The sequence below is a fragment of the Tiliqua scincoides genome, chromosome 3, assembly GCF_035046505.1.
Source record: "Tiliqua scincoides isolate rTilSci1 chromosome 3, rTilSci1.hap2, whole genome shotgun sequence".
NCBI lineage: Eukaryota > Metazoa > Chordata > Lepidosauria > Squamata > Scincidae > Tiliqua > Tiliqua scincoides.
This window is the reverse complement of record NC_089823.1, coordinates 4,542,189-4,566,876: the sequence shown is the minus strand read 5'-3', so window position 1 is coordinate 4,566,876 and position 24,688 is coordinate 4,542,189. Positions and strand designations below refer to the sequence as shown.

Here is a 24,688-nt window from a genome sequence, read left to right as displayed (position 1 = left end):
CTGGATCAGGCCATAGGCCCATCTAGTCCAGCTTCCTGTATCTCACAGCGGCCCACCAAATGCCCCAGGGAGCACACCAGATAACAAGAGACCTCATCCTGGTGCCCTCCCTTGCATCTGGCATTCTGACATAACCCATTTCAGGAGGTTGCGCATACACATCATGGCTTGTACCCCGTAATGGATTTTTCCTCCAGAAACATGTCCAATCCCCTTTTAAAGGCGTCCAGGCCATTCGCCATCCCCACATCCTGTGGCAAAGAGTTCCACAGACCAACCACACGCTGAGTAAAGAAATATTTTCTTTTGTCTGTTCTAACTCTCCCAACACTCAATTTTAGTGGATGTCCCCTGCTTCTGTTGTTATGTGAGAGTGTAAAGAGCATCTCCCTATCCACTCTGTCCATCCCCTGCATAATTTTGTATGTCTCAATCATGTCCCCCCTCAGGCGTCTCTTTTCTAGGCTGAAGAGGCCCAAACGCCGTAGCCTTTCCTCATAAGGAAGGCGCCCCAGCCCAGTAATCATCTTAGTCACTCTCTTTTGCACCTTTTCCATTTCCACTATGTCTTTTTTGAGATGCGGCGACCAGAACTGGACGCAATACTCCAGGTGTGGCCTTACCATCGATTTGTACAACGGCATTATAATATTAGCCATTTTGTTCTCAATACCTTTCCTGGCCTGCATTTAATTCAGAACGTTGTGGAATTCTGGCTGGACCCAAGAAACAGACCCTTCATAAGAACATAAGAAGAGCCCTGCTGGATCAGGCCCAAGGCCTACCTAGTCCAGCTTCCTGTATCTCACAGTGGCCCACCAAATGTCCCAGGGAGCACACAAGTCAATAAAACTCATACACACAGCTGCCAGTTGGTTTTTGTTGTGGACCATTGTTTCTCAACCAGTGGAATTTGTACCACCGGTGGTACGTGAGGTGGTGTCTGATGGTACTCATGGGACCCCCAGACCCCCCCATGCCAGGGAGACCAGCAAAGCAACAAGCAGCAGTAGGAGCCTCGGCTTGTTGGGCAGAGCTCCAGTGTGCACTTCTCACATGCTCAAAAAAGCCCTCCCATCTGCCCTGAGACTCTTACTGGTGTTTGTCATGTTGCACCTGGCTTCCCAATCCGGAAGTAACTGGCAGTAACATCACCTTCAGTCACTTCCAGTGGTACCGGTAGGTGGATCATTCAAAGGCAGGGGACAAAGATTGAGAAATACTGCTGTGGACAGTAGAACCCTCAGTGTCCTCCCAGCGATCATTTCTGCTCCTTTTTCTCCAGCTGTTTTCCTCTCTTAAAATAAACAGTTCATTAACCCATTTCTGCCCAGCCCGTAGGTGTACATATTTAATCCCTGTTGCATATATGCAATGTTGGGCAGAACTGGCTAGGTCTGAATTTTAGATGTGTTTTTGAGAGGGTTCCACCTTCTAACCCCCCTGTCGCGGCCTGGTAAGCCACCCACAATGACAGCAGCAAATAAGAAATGAGTGATGTTTGACTCGTGTTGCCTCTGTATAAAAATATTGTAGGGGTGAAGTGATAGCCCTTCCCCAATGTCTTTCCTCCCCCCACAACCTGTCCTAACAAATGGTATTCAGAGGGAAGTGGCATCTGAACATGAAGGCTCCACAAACCCACATTGCAGCAATTTATTTTTTTTATGGCACACTGACCTCGATGGCCTTTGCCTCTTGGGATGTCACTTCCGGGAGACTTTTCCAGGTTCTGCAGCTCTTTTTCTAGGGCAGCTGTCTGTAGTAATGAAACGTCTATGGAACCGGCGGAGGAGGCAGGACAGACTATTCATTAGTGCAGACAGTTGCCCTAGAAATGGAGCTGCAGAACCCAGAAGAGTACTTGAGCCGCAGAACCCGGAAGAGTCACCCAGAAGCTGGAAGCGGCATCACAAAAGGCAAAGATAGTCGAGAAGGCCATAGAGGTCAGTGTTCCATGAAAAGAAAAACATTGACAATCGCTGCAATAGCAGTATGGTTCCCTCAGTAGCTGCAACCCTACACCACCACTAGTGTCACTCCACAGGTCTTCCGGGTAAACAAAGAAAAGGCAACTACAAGCCATTGGAAAGAGAGCAGTACACCTGGTAAATTTGGCCTCCCCACTGCAACTTCCACCAGCAAAAATTGACAGGCGTGTGGCTTCACTTTTGTTCCCACTGAGGACTTTCGCCTCAGTCCATTATATTTTCAGTTTTCCATCCATGCTAGGTGCTGGCACTGGAAAGGAAATGGCAGCCAGACTGGCATGGACACCTTGACAGAAGGGGCTAATATTTGCGTTTCATATCTTAACATAATCATGAGTTGTTATCTGTGGTTACGGCTTTTTTGTAATTTTGGTATGAGTTACTGCATCAATTTGTAACTGTGGCCGAGCCTCGAAGAAGGAGACTCAGTTGAATCGCAGCTATCTTCAGGGCTCATCTCTATCACCAAGTCTGCAACCGTGCCCTCCTTTGCTTCTTTCATCCTTACTCAGAAACGAAATTCCACTGCTTTTGTTGTCTTTCAGGGGGATTATGTCTGGATGGATCTCAAGACTGGCCGGGAATTTGATGTCCCCATTGGAGCAGTGGTCAAGCTCTGTGATTCTGGGCAGATCCAGGTGGTCGATGACGAAGGAAATGTATGTAAAATGGAAACGAAAATTGACCTTTAAAAAACAAATCCTGCCAGCCCTTACTTTGTCTCATAAGTATTAAGGGAGTCCTTAGTCCTTAGTAAAAGGGTCATATACAGCTTCATGTTTGGGCAGAAGCAGATGTCTAGCAAATACAGAATGCCCAGTCCCATGTGCACCTCCAATATGAGGGGTGGGATTTGCAATTGACAAACAATACGGCTCATGGTTGTTTAATAATAATAATAATAATAAAACTTTATTTTTATCCCGCCCTTCTCCCTAACGGGACCCAGGGCGGCTAACAACATATTAAAAACAATAAAATTTAAAGAACATTAATACAGACAGATAAAAACATTTAAAAACACACTACAGGGCCATAAAAACAGTAGTCAGATTAAAAGAGTAAAAGAGCAGATCACCGAGGAAACAAGCCTGTAAAACTAAAAGATGTATAAAAAGTTAAGAAGGCCAGAAATCAGAAGGCTTGTTTAAACAACAGTGTTTTCAGGCCTCGCCGAAAGCTCTCAAGAGAGGGAGCCATTCTCAAGTCAAGGGGAAGGGAGTTCCATAATGTTGGTGCCACTACCGAGAAGGCCCTATTTCTTGCAGCCACCCCCCGGACCTCCTTGGGTGGCGGCACTTGCAAAAAGGCCTTCTCTGATGACCTGAGATGGCGAGCCGGATTGTACGGGAGTAGGTGGTCTCTAAGATATCCTGGCCCAGAGCAGTATAGGGCTTTAAAGGTCAAAACCAGCACCTTGAATTGGGCCCGGAAACGAATGGGCAGCCAATGCAGCCCCCGGAGAAGCGGGCTGACAGAGTCAAACCGCCTGGCTCCGGTGACCACACGGGCCGCCGCATTCTGTACTAATTGTAGTTTCCGAACCGTCTTCAGGGGCAGCCCCACATAGAGCGCGTTACAGTAATCTAACCTCGATGTCACCGTGGCATGGATCACCGTGGCCAGGTCTGCACGATCCAAGTACGGTCGCAGCTGGCGCACCAGCCGAAGCTGAGCAAAGGCCCCCCTAGCCACAGCCGCCACCTGGGAATCCAGGAGCAGCTGCGAATCCAGGAGGACCCCCAAGCTGCGAACCTGCTCCTTCAGAGGGAGTGCAACCCCATTCAGAGCAAGTTGATAATCCAGCACCTGCATCGAGGATTTCCGAACCAGGAGAGCCTCTGTCTTATCCGGATTTAATTTCAGCTTGTTAGCCCCCATCCAGATCCTCACTGCTTCCAGACAGCGCTCCAGGCCCTCAACCGCCACCTTGGAGTCTGGAGGAAAGGAGAGATAGAGCTGGGTGTCATCAGCATATTGATGACACCTCACTCCAAACCCCCGGATGACCTCTCCCAGCGGTTTCATGTAGATATTAAATAGCATGGGGGACAGAATTGAACCCTGCGGCACCCCGCACCTCAAGGGCCAGGGTGTCGAACAGGCATCCCCCAGCACCACCATCTGGGACCGACCCTCCAAGTAGGAGCGAAACCACCGCAAAACAGTGCCTCCAACTCCCAACTCGGCCAATCGGCCCAGAAGGATACCATGGTCGATGGTATCGAAAGCCGCCGAGAGGTCCAGCAGGACCAACAGGGACGCACTCCCCCTGTCCAGTCCCCGGCGTAGGTCATCCACCAAGGCGACCAAGGCAGTTTCCGTCCCAAAGCCCGGTCTGAAACCAGATTGAAAAGGATCCAGTTTAACTCTTTGCTTTTCCTCCCCAACCTCTCCTCTTAACTACTTTTATTTGCCTAGTGCATTTATAAGTCACTTTGGTGTCAGGACTCTCAGGGGCACATGCAGTTGTCAATCGATTCGATTCGAGAACCTTTATTGGCATTAAAACAAATTCTATACAAGGCACAAAAAACATAAAGGTTCAGCTCACAACATGGAATTCAAGTTAGTAGAACGCATGAGGGTATTTTCCTTATAACAGCTAACAAATAGTCAACGACCAAGTCAGTGGTAGCCACAGAGTTATCTTCCAAAAGGGAACGCAAGGAATCATCAGGTGAACCGGAGGCATGCAGTTTGAAAACAAGCTGATTCAATAAAACATAGAGCAAAATAGCGTAAGAAAAACACAATAACATTGCAATAAAAGCACTAGCATGTATGCACTGCTGAAACAGAGACGCCTGCGTTGGCTCGCTCATGTTGTGAGAATGGATGATGGCCGAATCCCAAAGGATCTCCTCTATGGAGAACTCGTGCAAGGAAAGCGCCCTACAGGTAGACCACAGCTGCGATACAAGGACATCTGCAAGAGGGATCTGAAGGCCTTAGGAGTGGACCTCAACAAGTGGGAAACCCTGGCCTCTGAGCGGCCTGCTTGGAGGCAGGCTGTGCAGCATGGCCTTTCCCAGTTTGAAGAGACACTTGGCCAACAGTCTGAGGCTAAGAGGCAAAGAAGGAAGGCCCATAGCCAGGGAGACAGACCAGGGACAGACTGCACTTGCTCCCAGTGTGGAAGGGATTGTCACTCCCGAATCGGCCTCTTCAGCCACACTAGACGCTGTTCCAGAACCACCTTTCAGAGCGCGATACCAGAGTCTTTCGAGACTGAAGGTGGCCAACAACAAAGAACAAAATAGCATAAGAAAAACACAATAACATTGCAATAAAAGCACAGAAGCAGCAGCAAAAAGACCAGCAAAGCCCGAAGACAGCATGAAAACCAGTGATAGGACATGCCAGAATGACTGGGCAAATAGTGCCCAGTTTATGCCAAGCCCATGTCCCTGGGGGAGGGCTCCAAAGCCAGAGAGGAGGCTGCAGAGGCAGAATGTTGACCAGAGCAAGGGAAATGTGACATGTACCCCTCCCACCTCTTAGCCTCCTGCCTCATACCCCCCCCCTGCAAATGCCTTTGCACAGCAGAGATGAACATGGATTGAAATCTCCTCTTCACTGCCAGATCCCTCATTCCAGGTACATCTTCCCCAAGGACCACCGTAGCAAGTTCACAGTTGACTCTACAGAGCAGGGATGTGTCCTGTTGATTTTGCGACGTCAGAATCGCACTCCTCTCCTCTTAGTTTCTTCACACGGTCCTCCTGGCAGAGCCCTTTAGCCTTTTGTCTCTGAGGAAGGACCTGTGGATCTCTGAACAGGGCAGGCTCCGCCAGACCCTCTGTGGCTGTCCAGGTTGAGGAGGAAGGAAGGAGACTTGACTCCTTTTTTTGTTTTTAAAAAGTAAGTTTCTAGCCCCTTTTATTCACAGACCTACTAGGAAAAGCAGGCAGACAGAATTCCCTACCCAGCTGCTCAGTCAGAGCCAGCCTTGCTTTCCACCGCTTTCCACTGAGTGCAGAGACATGAGGATGTCTGTTAGAAATAGCCACATTTCTTTTTAAATATATGAATTAAAATGTATATTTTAATACAATTAAATTTCACGCATATGAGGTGACTGACGTTTCAGTTCTGGCTGTTCTGCGCTGATTTTCTTTTCCCACCCCACTCCAGGGTATCCTTAGGGTGCCCATTCATCACTCAATTTCTGGTGGACCTTGAAAGGTAAAAGCGGAAGCTGTGGTGGAAGGCACACCATGGCTATGGCAGTAACTCCATCCACAGTGCTGCATGGCCCATTCATGCTAGCAATGAAGGGACAGTCCATTCCGTTCCTTTATTGCTCTATAGGGTCATCCCACCTTGCATCCCACACCTCCTATGTGTATAGGGGGAACAGATTTCAGACTCTTCTCTTCCTCCCAGGTGCCGGCCCATTCACAGCATTGATTGAGATAATTGCCCGGGCAGTGGTTTGGCAGGGGGCACCTCCTGCCATTTGCCTACCCACCTCTGCTGCTGCTGCTCATCCTCTCACTCCTGAATTGGGAAAGGTAGAAGAGGGGATTTGATGGGCTAGACCAGGGGTCTCCAAACCCCGGCCCGGGGTCCAGATGCAGTCCGTGGAGAGCCTCTATCTGGCCCAAGGCCAGCCTCTGATCCCCTGAGAGCCTCTGACCTAGCTGACCAAACACAACCAGAGTTGTGCTTGCGGGGTGGGGGAATGGAGGTCCATTTAAGTGTGTGGTTTATATCTTGGGCTGTGTTGGTGCTTGGAGAAATCCTGGACGTTTGAGCCCATTCATTCATTCATTCAAAGTTCCATCTCTAATGTATTTAAATTTTATATTTAATTTTGTTTTCCGGCCCTCGACACTGTGCCAGATATTTGATGCGGCCCTTTGGCCGAAAAGTTTAGAGACCCCTGGGGCAGACTTTCCACTTTGCTCTCTTCCAAACCTCCTCTTCTACTCCATCCTTGTTTTCCTTTTCCAATTCAGGGAGCAGAGGCTGGCACATCTCCAGGTAAGGAGGGAGAGCGTTTGAGCAGGCCCTCCCTCCTCCTGTGTGCATTAATTGAATGTCTACATTCAATTCCATATGTACTTGGCTTCCATATGTACTTGGCACATATGGGGCTCTTCAGATATTCATTCAGCGCAAGACCTGATTGCTTTGCTGTTGTGTTTTAGTGGGGTGCACAGGTGCTGCAGCGCATTGGTAAAACACCAGACCGAGGTCATCTTGATGCAGTCAAATGTAAAATCACATCAAGATTGTTTTTTTGAAGCATTTTAGCAGTGTCTAAATGCGTATTGTTGATGTAGGCTGGGAAGGGAGATATGCACGAGGCGAGGAAACTTAGCCAGAATGCTTGTTTGTGATGCTAGGAAGCTGCCGCCTGAATTACTCCATTGGTCCATCTCATTCGGTGCTGTTGGCACACACGTTGGCAGCAGGTCTCCAGGGTTCCAGGCAAGGGTCTTTCCCAGCCTTAGGAGATGTTGCCGGGGATGGAAACTGGGGCTTTCTGCATGACGACCGTGCACTTTGCTACTGAGCACATCCGTCCCCATCCTCTGTACAAAATTTAGAAATTGAAACATGGAACGGTGAAGGATTTTTTCATGCAGAGGTTCCACTTTAGAACCAAACCAGGAACCTCAGAACTCCAAAATCCGACAAGAAATCTGGATGAGGAAAAGTTTGGAATTGTCTCTAATGCGCTGACATCACTGCATAGGATGGTTTTGGCAGGCATTTCACAGTGCGCGGTAGTTTGCTCTGATCCTGGCTGCTGTCCTGCTATCCCAGCTTTTCCGGGCTGTTTCCCATCCCTCCATCTTCAGCTGCATCTTTGGTGGGGCTTTGCTTCCAACTCTACCCTGCCCTGTTTTGAGAATTGTAATATCGTGAGGATTGCGCACTGTTCTTGTTGCCACTTGATTGTTTGAAAAGCTAAATCGGCTTGTGCCACCGTGATGCGCCTTTCTCCTTTTCCAGGAGCACTGGATCTCTCCGCAGAACGCCACTCACATCAAGCCTATGCACCCGACCTCTATCCAGGGGGTGGAGGACATGATCCGCCTGGGGGACCTGAACGAGGCGGGCATTCTGCGGAACCTGCTCATTCGCTACCGGGAGCACCTGATTTACGTGAGTGTCACTGCTGTGGTGCTGAGGAAGGCTGGGCCCGTCTCTTGCTCTGTCTCGTCAGGGCTCACTACCCCTGAATCATTGGTTGGCTGTGTTGGACCTGCAGAAAATAAGAAGCATTCTGCCATGCAGTTGTTAAGCAGAGCTGTCTGTATTCCACATGCTAATTGAGTTAGGACAAAAGACGATATGTCGTATTTCTGTTGTGCTTTGTAGCAACTGTTACCCTGCACATGCCTGATCTCGTCTGATCTGGGAAGCTAAGCAGGGTCAGGCCTGGTTAGTACTTGGATGGGAGACTGCCGGGGAATACCGGGTGCTGTAGGCTTATACCATGATCTCAGAAGCTAAGCAGAGTCAGGCCTGGTTAGTACTTGGATGGGAGACTGCCGGGGAATACCGGGTGCTGTAGGCTTATACCATGATCTCAGAAGCTAAGCAGGGTCAGGCCTGGTTAGTACTTGGATGGGAGACTGCCGGGGAATACCGGGTGCTATAGGCTTATACCATGATCTCGGAAGCTAAGCAGAGTCAGGCCTGGTTAGTACTTGGATGGGAGACTGCCGGGGAATACCGGGTGCTGTAGGCTTATACCATAGCCTTTCGAGACTGAAGGTTGCCAACCAACCATGTTGTGCTTTATATTATCTTAGTAGTTCTTACAACAGTCCTTTAAGCAGGCCAGTGTTCTTATTTCTGTGATTGCAGATGAGGAACTCAGGCTGAGGGCTCACCCAAGGCTACCCAAGGAGTTCATAAGCGAGTTAAGACTTAACGCCAGAGATGTCCTGGCTCGAAGCTCAGAATCTTAAAGGATCTGCTTCAGGATTGCTCTGCAAAGACCTGGTCTACACCTGCAGAACATCAGGCTGTGGAGTGCTGAGGTGGTAGAACTGATGTACCGCTTCAGACAGCATCCCAGTTATCCTGTTTCAGTGTCCCCTGTGTTCAAAACTACCTGCACATAAAAAACCAGTAGGCCTAGGGCTGGGGTAGAAGGACCATGCTGTACTAATTTTTCTGTTTGCAGGAAAGGACTTTCAGCAGTGGATTCCTTCACTTACAGTCTGCAGTGGTGCAGCCCCTTCTATCTCACTCTCAAGCATATATAGACCAAGCCCAGGACTTCCAGTGTTATGTATTACTAGCAGCAGGGAATGTTTTGGCCAAAGTGCCCTCCCCAATGCAATTTAATGGAAAAGCTCCCCACATCCCAGGAGCTGGGCAGGGTGTGCTCACTCTTGTCCCTCTTGTCCCTCAACAGTGCAAAGATCAGCCCCATGTGCCACAGCACACCAGCTGAAAAGGATTTAGTCCTTCAAACCTTCTTGTCCCTTCCCAGTGGCTGTTTTCTAGCCTGTGACAATGCACCAGCGATGTAGATTATCTAAAGCGGGACAGAGCAGCCTGCCATCCTCTGTTTTCCTGCTGCATAACTGCTGGAGCCCTCCAGCAAATTTGGATTCAGTTCTGTGTCCCTGTATGGAGACACACAGAGGATCAAAAGCAGCAAAGTGGCAGTGATGTCTGTTAAGTCCAGAATCAGTTCTGTACTCTTCCATGTACACCTGCAGCACAGGGAGGAAGAGCGGTGATGGGGGGTGATGATGCAGGTATCTGGTTATCTTCAGATGCCTGAGGCATCTGGTGAACCACTGTGGGATACAGGAAGCTGGATTAGGTGGGCCTTTGGCCTGATTTAGCAGGGTTGTATGTTCATGTGTAGATGGCTGCTCTGTGAACCTTGTGCTGTGGTGTGTACCACACAGGCGTCCAGAGTGAGAGTCTGGATGGTAGCACAACATGTGGTGAGCAGAGGGAAGCAGACCCCAAACCCTGCACCGTCCCCTCCTCCTCGCCTTGCTGAAAATGTCAAAGTTTTGTTTTTAAAAGTTGTAGTTGGATGCGGGAAGAATACCTCGTGTTCTTTTTGAGGCAGAGCCCTCTGCGCAGGCCTCTGTTCTTTGGCATTGTGGGAAGAGGCTGAGCATTCCTGGCTCCACACAGCGCATTAACTTTTAATCAAGCATGCGAAACATTGTCCTGGATATCAGTCTCTTAGTAGGAGTTTAACCCTGAAGCAGTGATGAATTTTTCATCAGATTAGCAACTCTAGGCTCCCCAGCAGTGGTGGCTCCACACATCTCCTGATCTGTATGCGTCTGTGCTCTTCGCCCAAGGCTCCAGACTCCTAGAGCCACAAGGCTGTCAAACCCACACCCCTTGTTTTGCTCCCACCACCAGGAATGGCTCCAGAGGGGAGGGGAGGGGCCATTTGCACAGTGCATTCAGGCTCGCTACAGACCTTAGTGCTTTGCATCCCCTCGAGCTGTGCCACTGGGGGTAGTAAGTTACCTTGGACAGGGCCATTCAGCTCTTGTTTTTCATCACACTCTAGTGTGGTTCAAGGATGGAATGCAGGCAGGACTATGCAGACAGAAGGGGTAGGGCCCATGCAGATCGTGTAGGCTACATCCTCTGTGGCCTTCACTGAGTTACATGAAGCAAAGTAAATGGGTTGTAACTTGCCCCACACTCTTGGTTGATGGATCCACCCACGAAGATGCATCCATTTACGTTCTCCCATATAAGTGAATGTTTGTTGTTCCTTTCTGTGGGCAAAGGTTGACCTTGGTGACACCATTGTTGGGCGGGAAAAAGTTATCTGCCCTCTCCTCAGTGGCTGCTGCCTTTGAGATGGACAAAGTGTTTTGTGATCTGCTGATAACAGAGTACCTGTCTTTCCTTCTTCCTCTGCCCTGAAACCTTAGACCAACTGTGGCGGGAGGGTAAGTAGAATGTGCCAAACTGCTGAGTCATCAAAACGCACTATCGCCACGTGGCCACCTGCTCAGTCGTTCATTCCTGCTATTTGGCTGCTTCATTTGTTTAAATCCCACCGTCCATTGCTTGCCATAAGGCTGCACTGCTTTGCACAGACAGAAGCCTGAATGCAAGACTTAACTGGGATGTGAAACTGGTATGAGGAGCTTCAGCCATTTGCTCTTCAGTGCTCCTGCTTTTAATAAAGCAGCATAGTCTGTCCATTAAATGACTTTTGCCTGAGCTGTTCTGCATGGTTCACCCTTGCATGCATAGAAATAAATGATGACAATGAATAATAAAGATGTTGGTGTTTCGTGGATTGCCATGTCTGAGAAATAGGGAACTGTGGGCAGGAGGGAGCAGCCTTTTGCAGAGTTAGGTTTCTTGTGGGAAGAGAATGGGGACTTTTGGGAATAGGTGAATACCCACACAGATAGTCCTAATCTTTCAAGAAACAATAGTCTGTTTGTCCCCAGAAAAACAAACAGCATGCCTTTGGTGCCCTCTAGTCCAGGGATGTCAACCAGAAAGCCCACCTGTGTGATATGGCCCATGGGAGCTCTTTTTGTGCCCCATGTGATAGTTGGGCTCTCCCCGTGCCAGCCTTTCAGCAGTGCCTTCTGAGCTGCCACTTCACAGAGCATCTCTGATCTGCAAAGTGGCACCACAGCAGAAGTGGTGACCACCTGATCATTGGGCTCTCCCATATCTTGAAAATATGAGTAAGGTTTGCACATTTGTTCTTCTGTCATTTGCAGCTGATGAGTTCCTACATAAGAACCAAGTGCCTATTTCTGGCCATCATCAACTTAATGATATCACTTCCTGCTTAATGATGTCACTTCCAACCCTCAGCAGGCTCCATGAATGCTATCTAGCCCACTATATGATACATGTTTGATACCCCTGCAGTATCCCATAGCAAAAGACTTCTGTCTCCATTGATTACACAGGCCAACACACATTTTGCTTCCTTAAATGTTACACCAATTCCTGGGTATATTTGGGGTGCTGATTCCAAAAATTGCGTCCGTTTTGCCCTATCACGTCTAGTTTTTGAGATATAGTATAGCCTCTTTAGTGAATGGTTCAAGCAGCTTCCTCATGAGGGAGCCTACACCATGGCTTCCTCATGAGGAAGCTGCTTGAACCATTCACTAAAGAGGCTATACTATATCTCCAAAACTAGACCTGATAGTGCAAAACGGATGCCATTTTTGGAATCAACACCCCAAATTCATATCAAACCACCATAAAGTTTGGGAAAAACTTTTCTGACCCTCAATTTTGTAGGCTTGTGTATTATATTCCAATTGCCACGCACCCACTCTCTATGATGGCACTAGTTCAGGTCTATGAATGGACAGGGCCAACCCATCCATGAGATGAACTGAGGCAGTTACCACAGGGAACACCATGGGCAAAGTTCACCCTATAACATTGGTAGTTTAATTACAATTGCTCAGTGTGAGGGAGGTGCATTGAAATTGGCAGACAAGATAGCCCTGCTGCTCCTCTCTGTCTCTGTTCACCATTTATACTGTTGGCATCCTTCAGTCTTGGAAGACTATGGTATTGCACTCTGAATGGTGGTTCTGGAACAGAGTGCTCTCTCCAGTGCGCGATACCTGGGTAAAGTAAGATATGGAGGATAGACTGTTACCCATGCAGCAAATCCCCCCTCTCCACGTCGCTGAAATGGTCCAATGGAAAGCCAGAAGCCAAGACGGTTGGTTCCAGCGGCATTACAGGAGTTGCCAGAACGTGACTGTGTTCAGCCATGAACTGCCTCAGGGACTCTGGCTCCGGATTTTGCCTCGAGGTTAACTCCTGAAGCCTTTCCCATAACTGGATGTAGCCACAAGGCAGTGGAGGTTTGGGATCAGAGTTTTCCTTCTCTCAGATGAGCTGCCTAAGAACATAAGAACAGCCCCACTGGATCAGGCCATAGGCCCATCTAGCCCAGCTTCCTGTATCTCACAGCGGCCCACCAAATGCCCCAGGGAGCACCCCAGATAACAAGAGACCTCATCCTGGTGCCCTCCCTTGCATCTGGCATTCTGACATAACCCATTTCTAAAATCAGGAGGTTGCGCGTACACATCATGGCTTGTACCCCTTAATGGATTTTTCCTCCAGAAACTTGTCCAATCCCCTTTAAAGGTGTCTAGGCTAGACGCCAGCACCACATCCTGTGGCAAGGAGTTCCACAGACCGACCACACGCTGAGTAAATAAATATTTTCTTTTGTCTGTCCTAACCCGCCCAACGCTCAATTTTAGTGGATGTCCCCTGGTTCTGGTATTATGTGAGAGTGTAAAGAGCATCTCCCTATCCACTCTGTCCATCCCCTGCATAATTTTGTATATCTCAATCATGTCTCCCCTCAGGCGTCTCTTTTCTAGACTGAAGAGGCCCAAACGCCGTAGCCTTTCCTCATAAGGAAGGTGCCCCAGCCCCGTAATCATCTTAGTCGCTCTCTTTTGCACCTTTTCCATTTCCACTATGCCTTTTTTGAGATGCGGCGACCAGAACTGGATACAATACTCCAGGTGTGGCCTTACCATAAATTTGTACAACGGCATTATAATACTAGCCGTTTTGTTCTCAATACCCTTCCTAATGATCCCAAGCATAGAATTGGCCTTCTTCACTGCCGCCGCACATTGGGTCGACACTTTCATTGACCTGTCCACCACCACCCCAAGATCTCTCTCCTGATCTGTCACAGACAGCTCAGAACCCATCAGCCTATATCTAAAGTTTTGATTTTTTGCCCCAATGTGCATGACTTTACACTTACTGACATTGAAGCGCATCTGCCATTTTGCTGCCCATTCTGCCAGTCTGGAGAGATCCTTCTGGAGCTCCTCACAATCACTTCTGGTCTTCACCACTCAGAAAAGTTTGGTGTCGTCCGCAAACTTAGCCACTTCACTGCTCAACCCTGTCTCCAGGTCATTTATGAAGAGGTTGAAAGGCACCGGTCCCAGGACAGATCCTTGGGGCACACCGCTTTTCACCTCTCTCCATTGTGAAAATTGCCCATTGACACCCACTCTCTGCTTCCTGGCCTCCAACCAGTTCTCAATCCATGAGAGGACCTGTCCTCTAATTCCCTGACTGTGGAGTTTTTTCAGTAGCCTTTGGTGAGGGACCATGTTAAACGCCTTCTGAAAGTCCAGATATATAATGTCCACGGGTTCTCCCAAATCCACATGCCTATTGACCTTTTCAAAGAATTCTATAAGGTTCGTGAGGCAAGACTTACCCTTACAGAAGCCATGCTGACTCTCCCTCAGCAAGGCCTGTTCGTCTATGTGTTTTGAGATCCTATCTTTGATGAGGCATTCCACCATCTTACCTGGTATGGATGTTAGGCTGACCGGCCTATAGTTTCCCGGGTCCCCCCTCTTTCCCTTTTTAAAAATAGGCGTGACATTTGCTATCCTCCAATCTTCTGGCACCGTGGCCATTTTGAGGGACAAGTTGCATGCCTTAGTCAAGAGATCTGCAACTTCATTCTTCAATTCCTTAATAACCCTTGGGTGGATGCCATCAGGGCCCGGTGACTTATTGATCTTTAATTTATCAATGAGGTCTGAAACATCTTCTCTTTTAACCTCTATCTGACTTAACTCCTCAGTCAGGAGGGGCTGTTCGGGCAGCGGTATCTGCCCGAGGTCTTCTGCCGTGAAGACAGATGCAAAGAACTCATTTAATTTCTCTGCCATCTCTAAGTCTCCTTTTATCTCCCCTTTCCCTCCCTCACCATCCAGAGGGCCAACCGCTTCTCTGGCGGGTTTCCTGCTTCTAACATATTTGAAGAAGCTTATTCCCCTTAATTATTATTATTCCCATTATTCCCATTATTATTCCCATTATTCCCCTTAATATTGCTGGCCATGCGTTCCTCATAGTCTCGCTTGGCCTCCCGTATCACCTTCTTACATTTCTTTTGCCACAGTTTATGTTTCTTTTTATTCTCCTCATTAGGGCAAGACTTCCATTTACGGAAAGAAGCTTCCTTGCCCTTCACAGCCTCTCTAACTTGGCTGGCTAGCCATGCGGGCACTCTCGTGGATTTAGTGGAACCCTTCTTTCTTTGTGGTATACACCTCTGCTGGGCCTCTATTACTGTTGTTTTAAGCAGCCTCCATGCACTCTGGAGAGAGTGGACTCTTTTTACCCTCCCTTTCAACCTCCTTCTAACCAGCCTCCTCATTTGGGGGAAGTCTGCCCGTCGGAAGTCAAGCCGAGACTTGCCTTCCCAGACTTGCCTTCGTCGGAAGGCAAGTCGAGCCTTGCCTTCGTCGGAAGTCAAGTCGAGCCTGCCTTCCCAGGCTAAGGAGTCCCATCTCTCCAGTGGCTGTTTAGTCATCTCTTACGACAAGTACAGCCAAACTGAGGGCCTATTCTTATCCCCCAGCCCCCAGGGGTTCTGGCAAAAATACTGCATCACATTCTAGAGTAAACAGTCGCAGGGACACTGCAGGACACATCGCTAGGGACACTCGTGAAGTTCACATCGCTAGGGACATCGCAGGGACACTGCAGGACACTGCAGGACACATCTGCATCGAACTACTGCATCAAGGACATTCAGTGCCTGGACAGTGCAGCAGAATGAATCTTGGCTGCATCCATTGCAAAAGTATTTCCTGACTCAACAACACCTGGACTGAACAATAAACCGCGGTTAATTTTCTAGTGGAAAGAAAGCAAGCACAAACAAAAGGGAACCCAAATCCTTCCACTGCTGCAGAAATAGACACAGATGTTATGACTCTTCTCAGCGGTGTCCAGCCACTTGATATCGCTCATGTTCACAGATGTTCATGGAGAGTCTTGCAAACAGTCACTCACTTCTGAGTAGGCATGCATAGGATGGGCTCTGAGGCTGCAGTCCTACCCACACTGACCTGGGAGTAAGCTCCATTGGCTATAATGGGACTTACTTCTGTGTAGGCATACCTAGGACGGGGCTCTGAGTTCTCTGTGGCTGCTTGGGGAGATTCCTAGGGATGTGGGCTTCAACATTAGGGGGAAACAATCTACTGCTTCAGGCAGAGGAGTAATTAGAAGCCCCAGGGCCCAGGAGCTGGGATATCATGATGCCTATATGCTTATCACTATCTATATGCTTATATTATCTCTCTTTTGGCAGCTAATTTTCCTTACAGGTTCAGTGTAGGAAGAACAAGGGAAATGAGTACTGGGAGAGTGAAAGAGAGCATGGATGGATCCATGGATGGAAGAAAAACAGCCAAGAGCTCTGTGATTTCTTTCCAACTTTTTTTTCCCTTCTCAATCAGAATCTGGTTTCACCTGATGAGTGAAAAGTCTCTTGTCGCATGTCTCTCGGTCAGATTCAGTGTGGTCATTCTTATGTTCTCGGCGTGTGTTTTTCTTTCTTCTAGACCTACACTGGCTCAATCCTGGTGGCGGTGAATCCTTACCAGCTGCTTCCGATTTACTCCCCAGAACAAATTCGCCTCTACACCAACAAAAAGATTGGGGAGATGCCGCCTCACATCTTCGCCATTGCAGACAACTGTTACTTCAACATGCAGCGAAACAACAAAGACCAGTGTTGCATTATAAGGTGATGTGGCCTCTTTCGCCACCAGGACAGCCATCGAGGTGGAGCTCTGGCCAGTAGCGTAGCCTTAGAAGAGCTTTGATTCCATTGTGGGCTGCAGAAAAACAAAGCAAGTAGCCATTGGTCCACGTAGCACAGAATAGTCTATGCTGACTGGTAATGGTATTTCAGGGCCTCCGGCACAAGTCTTTTGCAGACCTTCCATCGGTGACTATTTGAATCGGAGATGCCAGAAACTGAACTTGGGATCTTGTGCTTGCAAAGTTGATGCTCTACCACTTTCTGGACCCACATTCAGTCTCTGACATCTTCAACTCGCAGGTTTCAGGTAACTGGGTGGAGAAAGGCCTGTGCCTGAGACCGTAGAGAGCCCTTTTTTATATTGTGATCATTTTGTTGATACCTGTTTCTTTTGGCTGTTGTAGTGGTGAGTCGGGTGCAGGGAAAACCGAGAGCACCAAGCTGATCCTGCAGTTCCTGGCTGCAATCAGTGGGCAGCATTCTTGGATTGAGCAGCAGGTGCTGGAAGCCAACCCAATACTAGAAGGTCAGTGAACCGGGGAAGCTTCCTTTTGCTGACTTGGACCATTCTTCTCCCAGCTCTATGTGGTCTGCTCCGAAGGGCAGTGGCTCTTTGAGTCGCAAGCACTGTCCCAGCTCTACTGCCTGAGATCCTTTTCACCAGGGATGGTGATGACTGAATCTGGTACCTTGTGTGTGCAGTCTGTGCCCCTGAGCTGTGACTACTCCTGATGCTCATAGGAAGCTGACACAGAGGGTCTCAAGGGTTTCTGAAGGAATTTTTCTGTGCCGTACTGAAGGTTTCCAGGCACTGAACCTGGGATTTTCTGTATGCAGAGCATGTCTTTGCACTGTGCCACAGCCTTTCCCCAAGTGTTGATTTTAAATGCGTAAAGCAGGGCTTTTCAAACTGGGGCGTCGCGACGCCCCAGCATGTGGGCCCTAGCCTCTGCCCCCTTAAGGGGCGGGGGCAGCCCGGAGGCAGGGAGGAGGCATCTGCAGGGGGCTGCAGGAGCTTGGGAGCACATACCCAAGCCTCCTGCAGCCTCCCCAGGGTGCGGGGAGCCCGGTGCAAACCTTTTGTTAGATCTCTCCGCAGCAGTGAAAGTGAAAGTGGAGCAATCTAGCTCCACTTTTTGGAGGCGGGGCGCGGTTGCTCTGCTTTTACATTCACTGCTGCAGGGAGCTCTAACAAAGGTTCGCACCAGGCTCCCTGCACCCTGGGGAGGCTGTAGGAGGCTTGGGTAAGTGCACCAAGCCCCTGCAGCCCCCTGAGCGGCGTGATCCTGGGGATCGCACCACTGCCTTCCACCCACCCCCGCTGCCTCCCCCCGGCCCCCGCTGGAACATACAGTGGCTCAAACTCTCCTGGAGACTTTGAAACCACTGGCGTAAAGTATACCCAGAGGCAAAGCGCTAAGTTTTTCAGGGACCCTTGCTGAGTGTGCAAGCGGCCCCACTCCCTCTCCTTTGGAGCCATTCTGGGCATACACCTCTGCTTTGCTTCCACTGCTCAGAATGGCTGGGGAGGGAGAGGGACCACCTGCACACTGCAGTGAGGCTCCCTGAAAAACTTAGTGCTTTACACCCCCTCCAGCTACGCCACTGAGCATACCAAATAGGGTTGGAGTTCCAGTCAGTGGTTGTCAATGAACCACTCGTTATTTAACCATGTCAAAATCTGTCGAATGTTCAATGAGGTTGGGGATGTGCTTGTAAATGGCCTCTTTTGTTGTATCTGTGAGCAATGGAGGGAGTGAGCGTCCTTTGATTCCCCATCTCTGCAGGAGTTAGGGTCCCATATTCCCATGCAAGCAAGCATTCTTTACAAGCAAGTACCCCATACCTTGCAACGCATCTCTCTCTCTCTCTCTCTCTCTCTCTCTCTCTCTCTCTCTCTCTCTCTTCTCTCTCTCTGGAGAGCTTCCTCCCCCCTTAGCTACATGGCCTGCTCCTCCTGGTGGACACGTGCTGCAATTACAAGAATCTCTGAACAGAATCACAGCTTGCTCAGAAGAAGCACGAAGTCGGCACTCAGAGCAATCATCCCGACTCACAGATGTCTTGGCTGATACTGAGCTCATTGTGTTTGCTGTGGGATAAAAGAGTCTCTAGTTGATCTATGGTTATGGTCTGTTGCACTTCTGGAGGGAGGGGGAAAGACGTCTGCTGGGAACAGTTGTTTTTGTAAGTAGCAGAACTGTATCGGAGAAGTTGGAGAGCTCTGCTAACACTGTGTTCTGCTGGTCAACCACAGCTTTTGGGAATGCCAAGACCATTCGCAATGACAATTCCAGCCGGTTTGGAAAATACATCGATATCCATTTCAACAAGCGGGGCGCTATTGAGGGAGCAAAGATCGAGCAGTATCTGCTGGAGAAGTCCCGTGTTTGTCGACAGGTGAGGGTGGTCAGGCCAGAAAAGGAGATATGTTCTCCTCATGTGCAACTCATGGTTCATCTTAAGAGGTGTGTGTGTGTGTGTGTTCAGTTGGATCTGACTTCCCAGCAATGCAGACATTGACCCTAGCAGACATTGACCTCCCTCCTCTTTCCCTTCAGGCCCATGACGAAAGAAACTACCACGTGTTCTACTGCATGTTGAAAGGAATGACGCTGGAGCAGAAGAAGCTGCTGGGTCTGGGGAAAGCAGCAGACTACAACTACCTCTCCATGGTGCGGGCAAAGCTGTGCAGTTTTAAGGGAAGGAGGAGAGCCCTGTGTTCAAGGGGTGTGGATTTTCAGTACTAGTGTTAAGTCCTAGTGTTAACTAGGACACTAGTCCTTAACTAGTCCTTAACTAGTGTTAAGTCACAAGTACTAGTGTTAAGTCAGTATTGAGACATGGAGGCTGGTCTAAGGTCACTTGGTGAGTTCATGGAAAAGGCACAATCTGAACTAGAGGCATCCTGATTCATAGCTTGGTCTCTTAGAGTGCAGCCCACTTATCTATGCTTGTTTTGTCAACAATATATCCCTCTGTGATCAAGGGTCTTCCAAATGAGTGTGTTCATGGCCACTAAAATTTTGGACCTTCAGTCCTTAATGAAGAGATTCGTCAAAAGATTGAAGAGAGGAAAGCCCAAATCTCATTGATTGTGACAGCTAATATTGTAATGCCATTGTACAATTGGATGGTAAGGCCACACCTGGAGTATTGTGTCCAGTTCTGGTCACTACATGTCAAAAAAGATACAGTGGAGATGGAAAAGGTGCAACAGAGAGCAACAAAAATGATTACAGGGCTGGGGCACCTTCCCTATGAGAAAAGGCTACAACATTTGGGCCTCTTCAGCCTAGAAAAGAGGTGCCTGAGGCATGATTGAGACATGATTGAAACATAAAAAATCATGCAGGGGATGGACAGAGTGGATAGAGACGCTCTTCCCTCTTGCATAACACCAGAACCAGGGGACATCCACGAAATCTGAGTGTTGGGAGAATGAGGATAAACAGAAGAAAGTATTTCTTTACCAAGCGTGTAATTAGTTTGTGGAACTCCTTGCCACAGGAAGTAGTGATGGCATCTTACCTGGATGCCATTAAGAGGGGATTAGACAAATTTCTGGAGGAAAAGTTCATTACGGGTTACAAGTCATAGTAGGTATGTGCAAGCTCTTGGTTTTAGAGGCAGGCTGCCTCTGATTGCCAGATGCAGGGGAGGGCTCCGGGATGCAGATTGTGTCTGTTGTCTGGTGTGCTCCCTGGGGCATTTGGTGGGCCACTGTGAGATACAGGAAGCTGGACTAGATGGGCCTTTGGCCTGATCCAGCAGGGCTCTTCTTATGTTCTTATGTTAATGAGTGCATCTGTGTCTGTGTGCCTCTGAGAATTGGGCCCACTGGCCCTTTCCCCAAACTCCCTCACCATAAGTTCTGAATAGAGCCTGCACAGGTGCAAACTGCACACCTGTTCCATAAATGAATAAGGTGTCTGAACAGAGCTTTCAAGTAAGTGGATCAAGAAAGGAAAGAAAAAGCAGTCTCTAAAGCAGAATTTTGTGAGCCTTTGAAACTACAGCGGTCTTGAGCTGCAGGTCTTTCTTTATGTGGGCCCCCTCCTCTTTGTATGGGCTGCAGAGGGTTTATTAATATTGATCTTTCACATTTTTATACCACTTTTCCTCCAGGATAGTGTACTTCCTCTCCTTTTTGTCCTCACAACAACCCTGTGAGGTTGCTGAGGCTGAGAGATAGTGACTGGCCGAAGGTCACCCAGGAAGCTTCATGACTGAGCAGGGATTTGAGCCTGAATCTTCCAGGTCCAACTCCCAAACCAGGACACCCCCTTGGCTATCTCTCTTCTCTCTCTGTCCCTCCTGTGTCCCTTTCCTAGGGTAACTGTATTACTTGCGACGGCAGAGATGACAGCAAAGAATACTCCAACATCCGGGCAGCGATGAAAGTCCTCATGTTCACCGACACTGAGAACTGGGAGATCTCCAGGCTTCTGGCTTCCATCCTGCATATGGGGAACTTGCGGTATGAAGGTAGTACACACAGCTTCTCGGTCAGATGGTGGCGGTCAACTGGATCTCGTAGGAGGAGTTCAGTGAATGTAGATGCCGTGCACTGGGAAGGGTGGTTGGATTCTGGGGGGAAGGTGTGAAATGATACTGTCCTGGAAAGTGCTTTCTGTGACTGCTGTAAAAAGAGAGAGAGAGAGAGAGAGAGAGAGGAGAATGAACAGGTAGCCTCAGGGTGAGAATTTGTTGTGCTGTTTTGGGAAGAGCCTAAAACTTTGGTCTCACTGAGGAGGTCACTCCCTGTTTGGGGCTCACATGTTGGGTTGATCTAGTGTGAAACAAATCCCTGCATGGCGAAAACTAGAATGTCAGGGAAACGGATTCTAGCAGAAGCAGCACTGAAAATTCTGAATTCTTGTCGAATTCAGTCTTTCCTGCTGCAGAATTTGAGTAGCTGCCTTGCTGCAGATTTTTAAAAATGACATACACTACACAAAGCTCTGAGGCTGACCTTGCAAATATGCTGTACCAGCTCCATGACCAGGATTTCCTGCCGTGAGGGGTTTTGTTGTTGTTTTAGTAATTACCCCATGCAGCTGTGTTGAAGATCAGGGACATGGCATTGGGGAGAAAGGGAATGGTTAACCCTTTACTTCTGCACCATTTGTCCAATCTAAACTCCCTTCTCTCCTCCAAAGCCCTGCTACGACCTCCACAGAAGAAATCTCACAGGTTCCCATGCTTCCCAGAGGAGCTAATAGCAGCTTGGGTAGGTGGAGTTAAATCAGGAGGCAGTAAAACCAGGAAGATAGTGCCCCCATCTTCAAAGCTGCTGTGTGGGCTGCTAATTTTTTTCTTTAAACCACACATAAGTAATTCTGATTGTGCTTGAACATGTCAAGCTGTAGGGTGGAGTTCACAGGATCAAATGCCATACAAAAAATCCTTGCATGTAGAAAGTTAGCACGTCAGGATAAATGATAGGTTAGAACCCTTCTCCCTGACAAAATACTTTTCTGCATACAGAAAAAAATGGTATCAAGGAGCATTTGATCACATGTGCCTGAGTCATCAGTCTGAGTTGGTGCAGCCTAGATGCAGTATTAATCCCCTCAATGAGAACTAGGTTGTGCTCACAGGACCCAAAGTATTATTCCTAGATGTGGTGGAGCTGAGGTTACATTCTTCAACCAGCCTCTTCTACAGCAGTCTTGTCCCTCATTTGCACATGCAGCTCGGACCTACGACAACCTGGATGCCTGTGAGGTGGTTCATTCAGCATCGCTGATCACGGCTGCTTCATTGCTAGAGGTGAGCTGGACTTCTCCATCCAGTCTCTTGTCTGTAGTTTTTTCTTGGATTGTCTTCATAATGGATGTGCAGAACAAAAATGGTACTGACCTGGCTCTGGTAAAGGGCATCGCCTTGAACTTCAGGTGAAGGGAAAACAGTTCCAGTGGATCCCAGCTCACTGGTAAAAATTTATAAGGACAGTTCCAGATTGTGAGCCAGCAGGGTGTTGCCTCTAGATCCGGAGATTCAGAGTGGGCTCTCTCTAGGGCAGAGCTAAAGATTTCCAGGGGAGAAGCCCAAACTGAGAAGGAATATAAAACTGAATTCTCCTTTTTGTCGCTGCCATCACTGGGCGTCTCCCCGGTGGCCCCAGTTTTCCACCTGAGAACCAAGAAAATATTTCTTTACTCAGCGTGTGGTTGGTCTGTGGAACTCCTTGCCACAGGATGTGGTGATGGCGTCTGGCCTGGATGCCTTTAAAAGGGGATTGGACAAGTTTCTGGAGGAAAAATCCATTATGGGTTACAAGCCCTGATGTGCATGTGCAACCTCCTGATTTTAGAAATGGGCCATGTCGGAATGCCAGATGCAAGGGAGGGCACCAGGATGCAGGTCTCTTGTTATCTGGTGTGCTCCCTGGGGCATTTGGTGGGCAGCTGTGAGATACAGGAAGCTGGACTAGATGGGCCTATGGCCTGATCCAGTGGGGCTGTTCTTATGTTCTTAACTACAATTCCCAGGAAGCCTTGCAGGTCTCTTGTTATCTGGTGTGCTCCCTGGGGCATTTGGTGGGCCGCTGTGAGATACAGGAAGCTGGACTAGATGGGCCTGTGGCCTGATCCAGTGGGGCTGTTCTTATGTTCTTAAACTACAATTCCCAGGAGGCCTTGCAGGACTTGTTGTCTGGTGTACTCCCTGGGGCATTTGGTGGGCCGCTGTGAGATACAGGAAGCTGGACTAGATGGGCCTATGGCCTGACCCAGTGGGGCTGTTCTTATGTTCTTAAACTACAATTCCCAGGAGGCCTTGCAGGTCTCTTGTTATCCGGTGTGCTCCCTGGGGCATTTGGTGGGCCGCTGTGAGATACAGGAAGCTGGACTAGATGGGCCTGTAGCCTGATCCAGTGGGGCTGTTCTTATGATCTTGACTACAATTCCCAGGAAGCCTTGCAGGTCTCTGGTGTGCTCCCTGGGGCATTTGGTGGGCCGCTGTGAGATACAGGAAGCTGGACTAGATGGGCCTATGGCCTGATCCAGTGGGGCTGTTCTTATGATGGTGTATCACGTTTATTTGCCACATCTCTAGGTTGATCCTCAGGATTTGATGAACTGTCTCACTAGCCGGACTATTATCACAAGGGGGGAGACTGTTTCCACCCCCCTAAGCATGGAGCAGGCGCTGGATGTCAGGGATGCCTTTGTAAAGGTAAGACCGGCTCACACTACCGTTTCTTTGTCTGGCTCTCCTTTTCTCCCTAACTGTGGAATCATAAAGATCAGTTTGGTAGGGATCCCTCCGCCGTGGAGATCCCTAGCCCTTCCAATACTGCGTATTCCCTGGGGAGAAGGAATGAGTTTGGAGCACAGTGGTTGAAAATTGCTGAAAAACTCTTCCAGGTTCTACAGCTCTGTTTCTAGGGCAACTGTCAGTAGTAATGAATTGACTCTGCTGGCAAAGGAAGAGGAACAGACAATTCATTACAACAGACAGTGGCCCTAGAAACAGCACTGCAGAACCAGGAAGAGTCTCCCAGAAGCCAGAAGTGACACCACAAGAGGCGAAGACCATAGTCAGTGTAGGTCGCATATAATAATAATAATAATAATAATAATAATAATAATAATAATAATAATAATAATAATAATAATAATAAATTTTGTTTATACCCCACCCTTCTCCCCAAAGGGACCCAGTGCGGCTTACAACATGTTAAAAACAGGTTAAAACGTAATTTAACAAACAGATAAAAACATATTAAAACTCATTAACAGATACCATAAAAACAGTAGTCAGATAAAAAGTCAGATTAAAAAAGAGCATAAAGCAGCAGATCATAGAGGACTCAAGCCTGTAAAAAATACTAAAAGATGTAAAAAAGATGTTAAAAAGGCCATGAACTCAGAAGGCTTGTTTAAACAGAAGGGTCTTCAGGCCTCGCCAAAAAGTCTCAAGAGAGGGAGCCATTCTCAAGTCAAGGGGAAGGGCGTTCCATAACGTTGGTGCCACTACTGAGAAGGCCCTATTTCTTGCCGCTGCCCCATGTACCTCCTTAGGCGGCAGCACTTGTAAAAAGGCCTTCTCTGATGACCTAAGAGGACGGGCCGGTCAGTGTGCTATGAGAAGAAGCTGTTAAAATTCCTGGCCTAGACAA

General features: G+C 48.5%; 1 protein-coding gene across 2 annotated transcripts in view; it reads left to right on the top strand.

The window, feature by feature from the left end:
• Window positions 1-2,530: 2,530 nt before the first annotated feature.
• Window positions 2,531-24,688, top strand: part of MYO7A (myosin VIIA) — a 93,048-nt gene continuing 70,890 nt past the window's right edge. For both annotated transcript variants that reach the window (XM_066618974.1, XM_066618973.1), the window contains exons 1-9: window positions 2,531-2,650; window positions 7,959-8,111; window positions 16,358-16,542; window positions 16,965-17,086; window positions 18,818-18,960; window positions 19,122-19,235; window positions 20,895-21,048; window positions 22,259-22,335; window positions 23,623-23,742. In XM_066618974.1, coding sequence (XP_066475071.1) covers window positions 2,552-2,650; window positions 7,959-8,111; window positions 16,358-16,542; window positions 16,965-17,086; window positions 18,818-18,960; window positions 19,122-19,235; window positions 20,895-21,048; window positions 22,259-22,335; window positions 23,623-23,742 — 1,167 coding nt within the window. In that variant the 5' untranslated portion in view covers window positions 2,531-2,551. The remainder of the gene's footprint in view (window positions 2,651-7,958; window positions 8,112-16,357; window positions 16,543-16,964; window positions 17,087-18,817; window positions 18,961-19,121; window positions 19,236-20,894; window positions 21,049-22,258; window positions 22,336-23,622; window positions 23,743-24,688) is intronic.